The sequence below is a fragment of the Triticum aestivum genome, chromosome 4D (genome assembly GCF_018294505.1).
Source record: "Triticum aestivum cultivar Chinese Spring chromosome 4D, IWGSC CS RefSeq v2.1, whole genome shotgun sequence".
NCBI lineage: Eukaryota > Viridiplantae > Streptophyta > Magnoliopsida > Poales > Poaceae > Triticum > Triticum aestivum.
Genome location: NC_057805.1, coordinates 335,287,268 through 335,303,473, shown reverse-complemented (window position 1 = coordinate 335,303,473; position 16,206 = coordinate 335,287,268). Strand labels below are relative to the sequence as shown.

General features: G+C 48.9%; 1 protein-coding gene and 1 pseudogene across 2 annotated transcripts; both read left to right on the top strand.

Moving 5' to 3' along the window:
- Positions 1–5,694: 5,694 nt before the first annotated feature.
- LOC123099990 (glucan endo-1,3-beta-glucosidase 9) lies at positions 5,695–8,517 on the top strand. Of its 2 annotated transcripts, XM_044521996.1 has the most exons (3): positions 5,695–6,102; positions 7,220–7,978; positions 8,086–8,517. In XM_044521996.1, the coding sequence occupies exons 1-3, from the start codon at positions 5,747–5,749 to the stop codon at positions 8,141–8,143; spliced, it is 1,173 nt and encodes a 390-aa protein (XP_044377931.1). In that variant the 5' UTR covers positions 5,695–5,746; the 3' UTR covers positions 8,144–8,517. The 2 variants fall into 2 exon arrangements, with proteins under 2 accessions (XP_044377931.1, XP_044377930.1); XM_044521995.1 differs by having other exon boundaries at positions 5,696–6,102; positions 7,220–8,511.
- A 1,140-nt stretch (positions 8,518–9,657) lies between these two features.
- LOC123096949 (egg cell-secreted protein 1.3-like) lies at positions 9,658–10,105 on the top strand (annotated as a pseudogene).
- Positions 10,106–16,206: the final 6,101 nt, after the last annotated feature.

Below are 16,206 nucleotides of genomic sequence, written 5' to 3'. Positions count from 1 at the left end.
ATGTTTACTTCCCCAACGTCATCAGCCGATCAAAGTCTGATCGAGGTTAGTGTCCTTTCAACTTTCTCCATGCTGTCATATTACTATTTAAGCAACCAATTGATCACTATTTAAGCAACCAATTGTGATATCATATTCTGCCTCCGTTCCTAGGCAGTAACAAATTCTATTTACCAATTTATGCGCACTATATATTCTTCTGCCATGTTCTGAATAAATAATATCTTTCCACCTTTTAAGCAGGATATGTTGGATGCATAGTGAACGATCTGTATGTTACTAAGCATACCAAATTTCACTGAAAGGACTTGAAGCATGTCATAAACTTTATTGACAGAGATAGCACAGCGTATGAACGCTGGATTTTGGATGGGATTAATTAGACCTATGGTGCACACAGTGAACAAGACCAATTGTGTGCACAAAGCACTGGCAAAAAGTCTTATTTTAATGTTGATGCTCATAAACTATATATCTTCAACGATATGTTACAATTGTTTTATTATACATGTCAACAGAAATTGCCCCTGTAGCAGTTCCTGGATCGATTTCCCGGCGTGGTCGAATTACACTTGTGCCTGCTGATAACGGCAAAGTGATTGCAAGGTACTGCATTTCCCGCAAAAAAGGAACCATTCGAATTAACAAGTTCTCGCTTCTCGTGGCAATGCATCCATATTGGAAAATTGGAGACATTGTTCTACTCATGCTCTACCAAGGCACGGGAGGGCTCTTCCTTTTCATTGACGAGATGCCGAGTCGCCGTGATCAAGCTGCTCCCAGTGGATAGGTGTGGTTGTTGGCCTTCAGCCTCTTAAAATGTGCTAGCTGTTACTATATATGTTAAGTATGTAGATATGGACCATATGGTTGTTGGCCCTTAGCCTCTTAAAATGTGATAGTTGTTACTATGTTTAGTATGTAGATATGGACCATATGGTTGTCAAAACCGTGTTACGAAGATTTTTCTTTTGTCGAATAGTGTAACCACTATATATATGTTACTCAAATGTTGTTACCCAAGTTCATAAATTTTCATGGAAAGTATTAGTATCGTACACAGTTCATTGAGTTTAAGCGTGTGCCCGATGTCCAGAAGGCATTTGGATATTAACTGTCCATATTGCAAATTCACACACATGTTAACATAAGGAAACGTATGTGCAACATAGTAATCATCGCACACGAGTACTCGCAGACGCATCGTGTGCGATACTCCGCCACCACAAGCAACTAGTTTGCATTTTTCAAAGTTTTTTGTGCAGACAGAATCGCACACAAAGTAACTGTATTGACCGTCTTTGTTGTAATTTTTCATCGCAAACAGTTCATCTGAGTCGGCTATTTGCCACGTATCACACACATCTTGCTTACACGACTCATTTGTGTTCTTTTGGCTCATCGCAAACAGTTCATCCATGTGAACTGTACGCATATCACACACATCTTGTTAAGTTGAACCATTTCTGTTGTGTTCCCTAATCAAAAACAGTTTGTCCGAGTTAACCGTATGCCGTATATCGCACACACATTGATATGGCTGCCCGTTTCTGTTGTTCTACCTCATCGCAAACAGTTTGAATGGATTAACCGTGTGTACTGCATTGCACACACATTGTTATGGCTGCCCGTTTCTGTTGTTCCGCCTCATCGCAGACAGTTTGAATGGATTAACCGTGTGTCCTTCGTCGCACACGCAACTAAAATCTGAACCGTGTTTGATGGCTCCGCCATCGCAAAAGTTTTGCACCTTTTTGACGGGTTTTTTACACCACCGTTTGCGATTATGGCATCGCACACAGTTTCGGCAAAGGGTCTCTAACCATAGTGTCGCGTTAGCAGTCTCCTGCAGTAGTGGTATATTGTACTATTAAGGCAGAATTCGGAGTTTCAGATGAACTTCAAGTTGTGTGTCGGACTCAGTGGATGGCTTCCTTGTCTTGGATGTAGTTAGGGGAGCGTCATGTCATTTTGAATCTTACGGTTCATGCCTCTAATGGGCCAACAACTAGTTTTGATGGGTGTGTGTGCATTAGTGCAACCCTATAGGGATAAATCTATTCGAATAGTCATGTCCGTGGTTATGGACGACTTGAATCTATCAATTTGATCATAGCACAACTTCAACATGTAATCTCTAAAACTTCAACGCACAACTTCAACTAATTAATAAAACTTGCCAAGTGAGTGTCTTGAGGATTCTTCTTCATGGTTGACGCAAAGGGGGAATGCAAGGCTTTGTTATGTTTGACCTTAGGATAGAATCTCAATGTGTGCGCAACTTGTGGGGTTGCTTTGCACCATGATTAGCGTAGTTGGTTCCTAGATGCTCTCTTTCCTTATCTCTGCTAGACGCAAGCATATCCGACGCCGACCCTCAAACCGTCCGCATCCGTCCAGACCAAGCTATTCGGACGTGTTGCGCCATCCGGGGTGCATCGGTTCGCTGACCAATCCGGCCGCGTTTTCTTCCGCAAACCAAAGACAAACGGGGGGTGGCTTTGCGGGCGTTCGGACCACTCCCAAGCCCGAGTCTGACCGCCCTGGCCCACCAAAAACCCCACCCGCCCCTCCTGCGCTTTCCATCCCACGTGTCGTGCCGCTTGCCACGCCGCATTCATGTCGGCCCAAAGTATGCAACAGCCGACATTGATGCCCGCGATTTGACCGGACGGGAAGGCGGCGTAGACGGACGCGACCTCTCGGGCGTCGCCGCTTGAATGCAGACGCCGCGTCCCGAGAAACCAAATACGACTATTGTGCCGCATTGAAGCAGGCCGACCGCCCCTCTGCTTGGCCTGCCCACGGCCATTTAAGCCCTGCGCCGGCGACAAACTGATCCACACTTCCCTCCCGAGCACCGCACCATCCTCCGCCCCCTCGTCGAGCTCTTCCTCCTCTCCGAGCCCAGCGGCGATGCCGAAGTCGTGGTTCTCCGCACCGATGGAAGTTCCTCATCATGCGGATCATGGCGTCGCCGCCCTCGCTCACCGTGACCATCTGCATTCACAGCGGCGGGCTCTTTCGGCAAGGAGGAGACAGTCATCTCCTCCGACGACGAGGAGGACCAGCCACAGCAGCGGCTTCGTCTTCTCTCTGAGGCGGCTCTAACGGACAAATAATACGTCCGTCAGATGGAGATCATGACGGAGCGTTCGCTCATTAGATGGGCCCGGTGCCACCATCACCGGCGCGCGTGAAGGAGGAGCCACCGTCCCGGCCGCGGGTCCATGTTAAGCGGGAGCCGGCATCCCCGACGTGCAATTGCGGCCTCCACATCGGCGGTCACGTGAAGCAGGAGCCGACGTCCCCCAGCGCCTCCATCGCGTTAAGGACGAGCCGGTGTCGCCCTTGCCGCACAGCCGCTACGCGTGGATCGATGGGCCCTCCTCGCCACCACGGCGTCACCGCCACCCTATAAAAAAGGAGCTGCCTCCCACGATCGCCAATGCATGTGGCCGCATCCTACACTACCTCGGAGGAGGCGGTTACGGCGGTGCCTCTGGCTCTCAGGCCATGGTATCCGAGGCCAAGCACGCGGTGCGACGGCAGGTGAGGTACAACTAGCGCAATGTCGGTCGCCGCTTCGCATTCGCCAAGACGGACGTAGCACCGGAATGGGTTCGCAATGACCCGGACCTCGCCGCGGCGTGGGCACTCGTCTGCTCCATCACCACCACGGAACGGCCACCAAGGCGAGGACGATGAGCTCGCCAAGATCGGCGAGGAGTGGTTGCTTAGCCTATGTAATACTCCTCCCGTTCACAAATATAATATGTTTTAGCTTTTTTCTGAATCAGATATATAGACACGTTTAAGTGTGTTTGTTTACTCATTTCAGTCCGTATGTAGTCCATATTGAAATATCTAAACATTTAGGTTCTCTTTGATTCAAAGGATTTCTAAAGGAATTTTGAAGGATTCTAATCCTTATGGTTTGATTTGTAGGATTACAATCCATAGAATTTTTTCCATAGTATTCACCTGTAGTACTAGTTTTCATAGTAAAATTTCCCTCCAACCTCATGTGAAGAATCCTACGTTTTTCCTGTGCAGAAGTAAACACTCATACTAATCTTTTTTTTACGGAAACACTCATACTAATCATGATATGCCATTCAATTCCTCTGTTTTTCCTATTCTCGTGTATTACAAATCCCATGAATTAAAGAGGACCTTATATTTGTGAACGAATGGAGTAGCTATATTGGAATTCTTAATCGGGGTTTTCTCTCAAGAGATGTAATTAACTGAATTTTTATGTAAATGTAATAGTTCTGAAAATAAAGTATCTGCAATGTTTGATCCCACTTTTACTTTTTGTATCACGCATTCATTTTGTATGAATGACGTGGATGAGTATTTCCAGACTAATTTTCTTGTCATCAACATGGAGCTTGGAACATGTAGCGCTCGAACGCTCATTTTGGGCCGATGGACGTTCGGGAGATTTTGAAACATATGTCCCCGCTTCATCGGCATGACTTTTTTTGTTTCGCTCCCGGAGAAGAGCGGCCGCTTCATGGTAAAGAGCATGTACCGCCTAACAACAAGTACGATGACACAATTTGCTAGGGATACATTCAACAGTAACCCTGAAGGAGACCGGCTTATATGGCTTTGTATTTGGAACTCGTTGGTTCCATAGATGATGAAGATCACGGCATGAAAAGCATCAACGGGAGCCTTGGCTACTAATCAGTGCAAGGTTTACATGCATTTGGCGAAGCCAGACACGTGTCCACTATGCGGAATCAAAGTAGAAGGAAGCTTTCATGCCTTGGTAAACTGAGGGCGCGCCATGATTTTGTGGGAACTCATGAGAGTAGTGTGGTTGCTTCCTGCCAATAATTTGTTGATTGATACAAGCAATGAATGGCCACTAAATGTTCTAGCAGGGTGTGAGGAGAATGTCCACAATATAATAACTATGCTTATCCAGCATATCTGGCAGCTTCACTCAGATATGGACCATGGAAAAGGAGTACCTCCCCTGAAACACCTGTCGAGTTCTTGCAAAGTTGCATGAAGTCACGATTCCTTTTAAGGATGTATAGCAATAACGAAACGTTAAAGGGAAGATGCCACTGTATGAAACTTGTTCTATGCCGGAGATTAATAGTTCTGTATCGGCACAACCTTGGCCGCATCACCGGCAAACCAGAAAGTCCTCTTGATGAATGAATCTTTTTTTTTGCTCGTGATGAAATGGTGGCGGCGGGCATACCCTTCGAAGACATGATGGGAGCGTAATCTTTGCAGCTTATCGGTTCTTATCGCATTGCAATGATGCTCTAGAGACGGAGATTCACGCACTGATGCAGGGATGGCCTTGACCATACATCATCGAGAAGGCTAGTCATAGTCTAATCGGACTCCTCCGAGACATTGGTGACTTTATCTAGTGATAGCTCGCTCAACATATGAACATCTTGCCGCTGAGACAGGTCCTTGATGGAGAAGGGAGTTTATTCCATAGAAGTTTCAATGTGAACAAAATAGGGCAGCTTACAATCACAACAAATGTAACACTATTATATGAATATTATACGGGTACATAGAGTATTGGGGAACTCTTACTTTTGACTGTAACCCTATAATTTTAGAATAAAACCCTGCTTACCGGAAAAGAAAACTTTAAGCATTTTGAACCAAATTGAAGTTTGGGGTTGTAGTGTAAACCGCTAGAGAAATTAAATTTAGGAGGCGGCAGCACCGCAACGGTGTGTACACGGAACAGCAGGCAATGCGGCGCCGCCACCCGCTGCGGCCAAGGGCACCTGCGCTCCCGCTTCTCCTTTTCCTCGCCGTCGCCGTTGCGCCGCCGCCGGCCGCCGCGGTGGGCGTGAACTGGGGCTTCGCGGCATCCCACCCGCTCCCGGCGGCGCAGGTCGTGCGTGACCTCCTCCTCCCCAACTCCGTCCCTCGCGTGCGCCTCTCCGCCGCCTCGCCCGACGCGCTGACCGCCCTTGCCGGCACCCGCATCGCCGTTACCGTCGGGGTCCCGAACGAGCTGCTCCGCCCCCTCGCCTCCTCCAGGAAGGCAGCCGCCGCCTGGGTCCACGACAATGTCACCCGCTACGCCTCCGGCGTACTGTTCGAGTAAGAGCCGCATCCCCTTCTTCCCTTCGTCCGCAGTTTCCTTCCCTTTTAGTGTTTCGCTGATCCTTTTCTCTTCTTTCCGACATATTTTACTGATCATATATCATGAAATGCGAAGGGGCCAAGGCGTATTCGTTAGATAGTTACTGTATGATACTAGTTGACTGAATAAATCAAATCTAAATTATGCCTCAAGCTGACCAAATTACCCCGTTGCTATAATTAGAAATATTATAGGCTCTATTGGCACCGGATGATGCGATTAGTCAATTTGTATCCACTGGATTTGCCAATCATGCATGCTGACATGCTCAAAACCAATATACTTAATAATGTTGACGGTTGACCATCTGATCTGAAGGTGGAAGACGCTGCTTTAGTTAAGTCCATTGGTTGACTTCAATATGTTGATATGTCTATATTGCAGTAGTGCACTGGAATTTTCTTCTAGGTGCCTCAAGTCCTCAAGGTCTTTTTTTTCATGGAACAAACAAGTATGATCTATGAAACACTCAACAAATGTCAATTACCGACGTGCTAGTAGGTGTTTATACTCTGCAAAGTTTTAGATCCTCTGACATGTGATGGATTCCTCTTGGTGAACCAAAAATGGTAAAAGGAACTTGCCTGGACCTAGTTAACAATGTGAAAAATTGGATGTATTCATGTATAGCACAGCTAGATCCTATCAAATTGTCCTGAATATTTGGGGATGGAATATATTTTTTGAAGAGCAACAAACTTCAGCGGGTAGTTTACGCATAGATCTGTAATTTTCTGTTACAAAACTTGACTGTACGTCTTCTGTTGATAGCTTCTGGCCGAGCATTCTTCCTTTCTTTTCTGGGTTAAGTAGCAGAGATTCTTCTGCATTAATCAAATGTGTTTTGTATGTTTGTATCAAATCTGAATTAATAGTAGCGAAGTGTAGGGTAATATGGCTGTTAAAGAGACTATATTGCAGTCTAGGTGAGGTTAAATCTGGATTCAAGGCAGGCGATCTGTTTGGCAATAATGCTTAATTTCTTCTGTTTCATGTTTGCATTGATGTTACATTTCACAATTTGCGTTTTTTTATATTATAAGTTTTTATATTGACGAGTAATGTAATTTGTAGGTTTATTGCTGTTGGAGATGATCCATTTCTTCTTAATCACGGGCAGCAGTTTCAACCTTTTGTGGTTCGTGCAGCAGCGAATATTCAACGGGCATTGGATGATGCAAAGTTATCCAGCAAGATGAAAGTAGTTGTGCCTTGTAGCTCTGATGCGTACCAAAACACATCAACTCTGCCTTCGAAAGCTTACTTCAGGCCAGATGTTAACAAAACCATGGTTGAGCTCCTCCCATTTCTTGCAAATCATAGCTCACCGTTTATGGTCGAGCTGAATCCTATTTTGAGCTTTCAGCAGAAGAAAAATATTTCATTGGACTATTACCTTTTCCAACTAATGTCACGTCCAATAAGTGATGGTCATAACAAGTATGACAACTACTTCGATGCGAGCATAGATGCTCTGGTTACTGCTCTAACTAAAGCTGGATTCAGCGATATGGACATCATTGTTGGGAGAGCAGGATGGCCAACAGATGGAGCTGTGAACGCAACTTCGGCTATTGCTCAATCCTTCATGACAGGCCTGGTCAACCACCTGGCGAGAAAATCTGGGACTCCACTTCGCCCAAAATTTGCTCCAACTGAGACATACCTCTACAGCCTTTTAGACGAAGATCAACACAGTATAGCAACCGGAAGTTATGACAGGCACTATGGCATTTTTACGTTTGACGGCCAAGCAAAGTATCATGTCAACTTGGGTCAAGGCCCTATGGCGCTCAAGAATGCTCTGGATGTGGACTACCTTCCATCGAAATGGTGCGTGGTGGACAACAACAAAGACTTATCCAATGTTTCTTCCAGTTTCTCTGCCGCTTGCTCCAATGCCGACTGCACCGCTCTGTCCACTGGTTGCTCCTGTGCAGGTCTTGGCTGGCCTGGAAATGTGTCATTTGCCTTCAACAGTTACTACCAGCAGCATGATCAGAGTGAGGAGAGCTGCAGCTTCAATGGCCTAGGTTTGATAACCACCGTTGATCCATCCGTCGATAATTGCCTCTTTGCTCTTGCAATTCGCGCTTCTGCTGCCACTTCCTTTCACCCAACATTTGCCGTGCTGTGGATACTAGTTTCGGTTTGCATTTACAGTTTAGTCTGATGTAGCTGCCCAATGAATTCGATGCTCGATTTGAGCCTCCAAGATTTCTTTTCTTTAGAGGGCCTTCAAGACGTGTCTATGTGTCTCATGTAGCATGTGGTAACTCAAAAGTCTTGGGGCACTGTCAAAACTAGTACTACTAAATACAGTACTCTGAAGTTGTGAAAACTCGTACGTTGTAGAGTACCAGGAAAGAAAGGGATTTTTGGGGGGAGATGAGCGTTAACTGGAAATGAGGGGATCACGTCCCGATTAATTTTCTGGGGATAGAGTAACGTACGAAGGAGAGGAGGGGGCGACGCATTACTGATTAATTAAGATAATTTGATTGACTCGTTTGAACTTCCACGTTCTCGTAAAGCCTTTTCGCTTAACTGACGTTACTGCTCGCTCGCCATTATAAGAGCATTACTAGTAGAACCCTCAAACTCTCAAATCCTTAAAGCAGTTTTAAGGGTTGAGAAGTGCCATTTTTTGACACTTTTAAGGGTTGAAAAACAGGGGCAAATACTAGAACCCTCAAACCCAACCCTTATAACGGAATATTCCGTCGAGCACCTCGGGCATTCCGTCGAGCACCTCGTGCACGACGGGCGGAGGGTCGGCGATTGGGGGCGCGGGCGCGGTCTTCGTCCGGGAGGTGGTCCTCTTCACGACCGGGGTCCCTTCCGCGGCGAGCTTGGCCACCGCAGCACCCTTCGGCCCAACCGACGACGTCTTCCGATGGCGCTTGGTGGTGGGCGGCTGCGGCGGGGCGAGGGAGGAGGCGGGGGCCAGGGCGACTGCGGGCTGCGGAGGGACGACGTGCTGGCCAGCACGCCGCCGCTTGGCGCCGAGGACGTGGGTGGCGGCCACCACCGACGCGGCCTGCGCCTGGCTCGGGACGGGCGGCTGCTGGGCCGACGTGGGCGTCGCGGAGGCGGCGATTGGGGGCGGGGCGACGGGCGGGGCAAGGGAGGAGGCGGGCGTGAGGACGGGGGCGGGCGGCGGCTCCATGGCGCGCGGCGGCCGGCGGCGATTGGGGGCGGGGCGACGGGCGGGGCAAGGGAGGAAGCAGGCGACGAACCTGATTTTTCCCTCCCGCGCGCGCAACGGACAAATAGAGGTTGGGGTTGTTTCCCCTCTCCAACCCTCATTTTTAGAGGCTGAGAGAGCGACCCGGGCTCTAACCCTTAAAATTGTTTACAGGTTTAGGGGTTAAAGGGTTCTAGTCTTTGCGTTTTTTTGTTTCAACCTGTAAAAAAGCGGTTATTTTTGAGGGTTTGAGGGTACTACTAGACATGCTCTAAGTACGTCAGCCGCCTCACTCGGTAGCACTAGCTAGAGTCGACCTAAGATCATGGCTTCTTCCACCTCTCTCCTCCCCACCCTCCTGGTGCTGCTCGCCGTCGCCGCCAACGCGTCTGCGGCTGCGACGACGTTCGTCCGGGCCACCGACCTCGCCGACGCTGCTTGACGTCAAGTCGTGCACGGGGGAGATCATCCTGTTCTTCCTCAACGGCGAGGCGTACCTGGGGCCCGGGTGCTGCCGCGCCATCTGCGTCATCGAGCAGCGCTGCTGGGCCGCCGACCTCATGCTGTCCGTCATCGGGTTCACCCCGGAGGAGGGGGACATGCTCAAGGGCTACTGCGACGCGGGCGACGACGGCGGCGAGGGGCATCATCATGGCGTCGGCGGGTCATCTCCGGCCCCGCCGCCTCACCGTGCTCTTGACGGCGTCGCGAGTGGCGGCACAGCGGTGCCCGTGGCCGGAAGGAAAGGGCTTGGTGCGCCGTTAGATGGTTAACTAAGTCAGTGTGTGTCCACGTCCACGTAGGTTCTCGTGAGTCCTGATTTTTTTTCGAAAAGGGGATCTCCCCGGCCTCTGCATCAGAGTGATGCATACGGCCATCTTATTAAAGAAATAAAAGGTTCCAACAAGGTTCCAAAGTCTCCGACTGAAAAGTAATAAAAAGACAGCTCACACAGAGCTACAGAGGCTGGACACACAGACTAGCCAAGGTAAGACGCCACAACCGGCTGGCTAAAAATAGATAGGTAAACTAATTGCATATCCTATTACATGACCGCCATCCAAACCGGTTGAAGATATCCCGAGCTACCATCTCCCAGCGGATAAATCCAGTAACCAAATGCTCCCTGGCCTCCATCGGAGTGAGTAGCGACCATGAACGGATCACAGCCGTGGCTCGGAAAATAACCTGCAAAAAGTGAATACGTGATGTTCTGTTAAAAACCAAGTCATTTCTGCAAGTCCAGATAGTCCACAACAAAGCGCAAACTCCAACACGAATATGTCTCGCTAATTCAGGCTCAATCCCAGTGAGCCATGTCTCAAATAACGTAGTGACAGAATTCGATGGAGTAATATTAAAAGCAATGTGAACCGTCCGCCAAAGTACTCTGGCAAACGGGCAATCAAAAAAGAGATGCTCGATCGTCTCGTCCCGATCACAGAAGCTACACCTTGTAGGTCCTGTCCAATTACGCTTAATCAAGTTATCCTTGGTTAAAATAACCTGTTTATGGACAAACCACATAAACACTTTTATCTTCAAGGGAACTTTGACAGCCCAAACATGTTTGGAGGTAGGAATGGAGCTCGAATTAATTACATCAATATACATTGATTTAACCGTGAATACTCCAGACCTAGTCAGTTTCCAGCGTAATTCATCGGGTTGTTGAGAAAGATGGACATCCATTAGTCTCCGAACTAGACGGAGCCAATCTTCCCAACGATTGCCCACTAACGACCGTCTGAACTGAATATTAAGGGGGATGGATTGAAACACCGTAGCAACGAAAACCTCACGTCGTTGAACAATGCGATATAAAGACGGATATTGAATGGCCAAGGGTGTCTCGCCGAGCCAAGTATCCTCCCAGAAGCGTGTACTAGCGCCGTTGCCAATGACAACCTTTGTCCTATTAAACAAAGATTGTTTGACTTTCATCAGGCCTTTCCAGAAAGGCGAGTCAGTTGGCCTGACTGTGACCTGGGACAAGGACTTTGTCTGTAGGTACTTGCTGCGAAGGATTTGTGCCCACATGGCATCAGTCTCAAAAGAAAGCTTCCACAGCCACTTGCTAAGAAGACATCTGTTCTTAACTTCAAGATTCTCAATACCAAGACCCCCTTGGTCTTTCGGTCTACAGATGATATCCCATTTTGCAAGTCTGTATTTTCTTTTTAGATCATCACCCTGCCAGAAGAAACGCGATCGATAAAAGTCCAGTCTTTTCCTAACACCTACTGGGACTTGAAAGAACGATAAGAGAAACATAGGCATACTCGTGAGCACCGAATTAATCAGAATTAATCGGCCTCCATATGACATGAGCTTGCCCTTCCAGCAACTCAGTTTCTTCTCAAACCGGTCTTCGATGCACTTCCATTCTCTATTGGTCAGCTTTCTATGGTGGATTGGAATACCTAGGTAAGAGAAAGGTAATTCCCCCAAGTCGCACCCAAACAATTGCCTATAAGCCTCCTGTTCGTCTTTGGCTCTACCAAAGCAGAACAGCTCGCTCTTATGAAAGTTAATTTTTAACCCGGTCAATTGTTCGAAGAGGCATAACACCAGCTTCATATTTCTCGCCTTGGCCAGGTCATGCTCCATAAAGATGATTGTATCATCAGCGTACTGAAGGATGGATACACCTCCATCAACCAGATGAGGTACCAAGCCACCCACTTGACCATTCTCCTTAGCCCTTCCAATCAAGATGGCTAACATATCAACCACAATGTTAAACAAGATAGGGGACATCGGATCTCCTTGTCTAAGGCCTTTATGTGTCTGGAAGTAATGACCAATATCGTCATTCACTTTAATTCCCACACTCCCTTTTTGCGTAAATGATTCAACCTGGCGTCGCCAGGCTTCATCAAAACCTTTCATACGCAATGCCTGCTGGAGAAATGGCCATTTAACCTTATCATACGCTTTCTCGAAATCCACCTTAAAAATGACACCATCTAACTTCTTGGAGTGGATTTCATGGAGCGTTTCATGAAGGACAACCACCCCTTCAAGGATGTTCCTGTCCGGCATGAAGGCAGTTTGGGAGTGCTGCACCACAGAATGCGCAATCTGTGTGAGCCTATTAGTCCCGACCTTGGTGAATATTTTAAAACTAACATTGAGTAGGCAGATCGGCCTGAACTGCTCAATTCTCACAGCATCCGTCTTCTTAGGAAGCAGTGTGATAGTTCCAAAATTCAAGTGAAATAATTGAAGCTGTCCCGAGAACAGATCCTGAAACATAGGTAGCAAATCCCCCTTAATAATATGCCAGCACTTCTTGTAGAACTCTACCGGAAATCCATCCAGTCCGGGAGCCTTATTATTTTTCAACTGTGCTATAGCATCAAACACCTCCTTCTCCGAAAACGGGGCAACCAGAATATCATTTTCAGCAGCCGAAAGTTGAGGCACATCCTCAGTTCTGGACTCATCGAGAGATACACAACTATCCTCCGGAGGTCCAAATAACTGCCTATAATATTCGGTTATATATGTTTTTAGGTTATCCTGTCCTAAAATAGTGCCCTCATCTTGTTCAAGCTGAAATATTCTCTTCTTTCTGTGCTTACCATTAGCAATCAGATGAAAGAATTGAGTATTTGCATCCCCTTGGACCACTTTGCGAACCTTAGCCCGCAAAGCCCACTTCAATTCTTCTTCACGGAGAAGTTCTTTCAACCTCTTCTCTGCTTCAGTTTTAACCTGGAGCTCAGCAGGCATCAAAATCGTGGATTCGGCCTTGACGTCCAGATTCTGTATAAGAGAGAGAAGCCTGTCCTTCTCAATCTTATATACCCCACTAAGGTGCTTAGCCCAACCCCGTAAGAAGCTTCTCAAACTCCTAATCTTATTTTGCCAACGCTCGACCGCGGTCCTACCGCCTACACCCTTCGCCCATTCCCGAGCGATCAGGTCTAGGAACCCTTCGCGTTCGAACCAGGCCATCTCAAAAGAGAAGGTGTTTTTATTTCCCACGTGGTTCGGCTCCCCTGAGTCAACGAACAGGGGTGTGTGATCGGAAAAACCCCGGGAAAGAGCTTGAACCGTCACAAGCGGGAACTTCTGTTCCCACTCCACACTCGCAAGAACACGATCAAGCTTTTCGTACGTCGGGTTGGGCAAAGAGTTAGCCCAGGTGAACTTTCTACCAGAAAGCTGTATCTCCCTCAGATCCAGGCTTTCAATAATAGTATTGAACATGAACGACCATCTGCCGTCAAAGTTATCATTATTCTTCTCCTCTCTCCTCCTAATGATGTTGAAATCTCCCCCAACTAAGATTGGAAGCTGCTCGGACCCACAAATCCGAACAAGATCCGCTAAAAAATCCGGTTTAAGCTCGGGCTGTGCGGCACCATAAACCGCCACCAACGCCCAGTTGAAACCATCAACCTTAGACCTGACTCGAAACTTAACCGCGAAGTCGCCCATGACTACGCTCCGGACTTCAAGCGAATCGCATCTCACACCCAGCAAGATACCACCCGATCTTCCTCGCGGAGGGAGGCAATGCCAATCAAAATCAACACCACCCGCAAGAGAGGAAAGGAACTGGGGCGCAAAGTTATCTCTACCAGTTTCCGATAGAGCAATAAAATCTAAACGATGCTCCAGAGATGCCTCAGCAAGAAACCTTCTTTTAGCCAAGTCTTTCAGACCTCTGCTATTCCAAAAGATTCCTTTCATCACTCATCATGAAATTTTTTAGTAGTCCGAGTCCTAGCACTCCTACGAACTGCAGAATCGGGGTAAATTTTCCGTTTCCACTTACGCTTGGGTTTGCTAGGTCCTGACTCCCGATCCTCATAACCGGGCTCAGCGGAACAAACAACTGCATTCTCAATGGGCATATCATCGTCCTCTGACTCATGATTGGATGGTGCTAAATCCACACACATATTGTTGAGCACGCTAACCCCTAATGCATCAATTTCATTGTCATTCATGGGTTTAACCGCTGCAAGATTACGAATAGTTTCTAAGGCACGCTCCGCCTCCAAATCTAACAAATCATTCACCGAACTGGAAATCTCACTATCTGTAGCCCCGAGAGAAACTCCCAATTGGTTTGCATTATTTATAATCTCCTCATTAGAAAAATGCAATAAAGAGTTAGATATGTTGACGGACATACCAGTAGAGATTGCAGCATCCTGAAGCTTAGCCACCCTCATGGCACATCGCTGCTGAATGTCGTCCATTGCCGGCTGTGTCTGGAGACGGGCACTCACCCGTCGTCCCTCAGACATCGGATCCGGTATCCCACCGAACGCAATCACCTCCTCCCGAGAGATCACGGTCGGAGTAAGGCCTCCTGCCCCACCCCAACCGCCAAGCCGGTCCGTCTGGACGGACTTGCTCTCCCCATGGGACTGCACCGGTGGCGAACAGGGGGACGGGAGTGCCAGGGCCGCCTGCCCTAACCCCCCCCCAGGACCGCAGGAGCCACCAGCATGGGCGCCTTAGGAGAAGGAGGCCCCGAGGCCACCTGCCCCGAGCCCCCCCCCCCAAAGGCACCGACGCCACCAGCATAGAGGAGCAGGCGACGGGAGAGGAGGTATCCGTGGCCACCTGCCTCAGATCCCCTCCCAACGCAGAGAGGGACACGGGAGCCACCTGCCCCGAGTCCCCTACCTCAGCCGGAGAAGAGCGACCGGAGGCCGCCTGCCCCGGGGTCCCTCCCGACAACCCATCCACGACCACTGGCGCCACGCCCTGAGAATGGACAACGTGCTGAGCAGGAGAGAGAGTGGCCACCTGCCGACTCACCTCTACCCCTCCGCTGCCCGAGATCGACGACACCTCAGTAACCACAGGCATAGAACAGACAGTATCCTCAAACCCCAAAGCAGGCAACGCAAGCTCAAAAGCCTCGTCGGACTCGACCCGATCACTCCAGAGCCTCGGGGGTGCAGAAGCGGGCTCAAAAGACCCAAATCTCAGTGATGTCACAGGCAGCGAGGAGGGTGGCTCCGCTCCCTTCTCGGTCATCGCAGTGTCGGGCCCCGGTCCCTTGGACATCTGTCGTCCAGAATCCTCGACCGGCGGCTCCCTCGCTCCTGCGCTGCCGTCACCCTCGTGCATATCCACATCGGACCCGTGAGTCGCCGCAACCAAAAGGCTCTCATCCTCAAACTCAATAACCAAATCATAGATCCTGCCTTGGTAAGCCCACTTAACCACCTCCGGCACATACTCAACGTTCAGAATACTAACCAAAACCCGAGCAATCCCATGAGCTCTGGTGAACGCCATATCCACTCGCTCAGGCTTCCCAATCAAAATACCCAAGCTGGCCACAACGCGAGCATCCTGCAAAGGCTTGGATGGGGCCCCGGAAAAACGCAACCACGCCTGAGTAAGCGGCGCACCCTGAGGCTCCACCAGCTTCCATTCGTGGAACTCAAGGATGCCATCAGTTCCCGGTACATTACACATCCCAAAACTCAGCAACCTCTGCAGGTCCTCAACCGAAGGAAACTCAACTCTGAACATCTTATCATCGAGACTGACGAGGTCCCACTGGAAGTCCCCAGGGACAAGCTCCCGAAGCCTCTGCACGATCTGCGTCTCAGAGACCTCCCCTCTGGCGACCTTAACAATCCCCGTAGTCATGCTCGGGGTCTCATCAGTAACCTCTCGCTCATACGGAGACTCAAAAAACGTGAGCTCAGCACAGTAAACGCCATACATCATAAGTGACGGTGCCTGCTCTCGCAGAATCGGGCAGTCCCCGGAATCATGTGCCGGCTTGCCGCAGGTGTCGCATAGCCGAGCCACACACTCCGCAATGAAGTGGCCCTTGTCGCCACAACGATAGCAAAGCATCTTTTCCTTCTTACGCGCCCATTTGGAC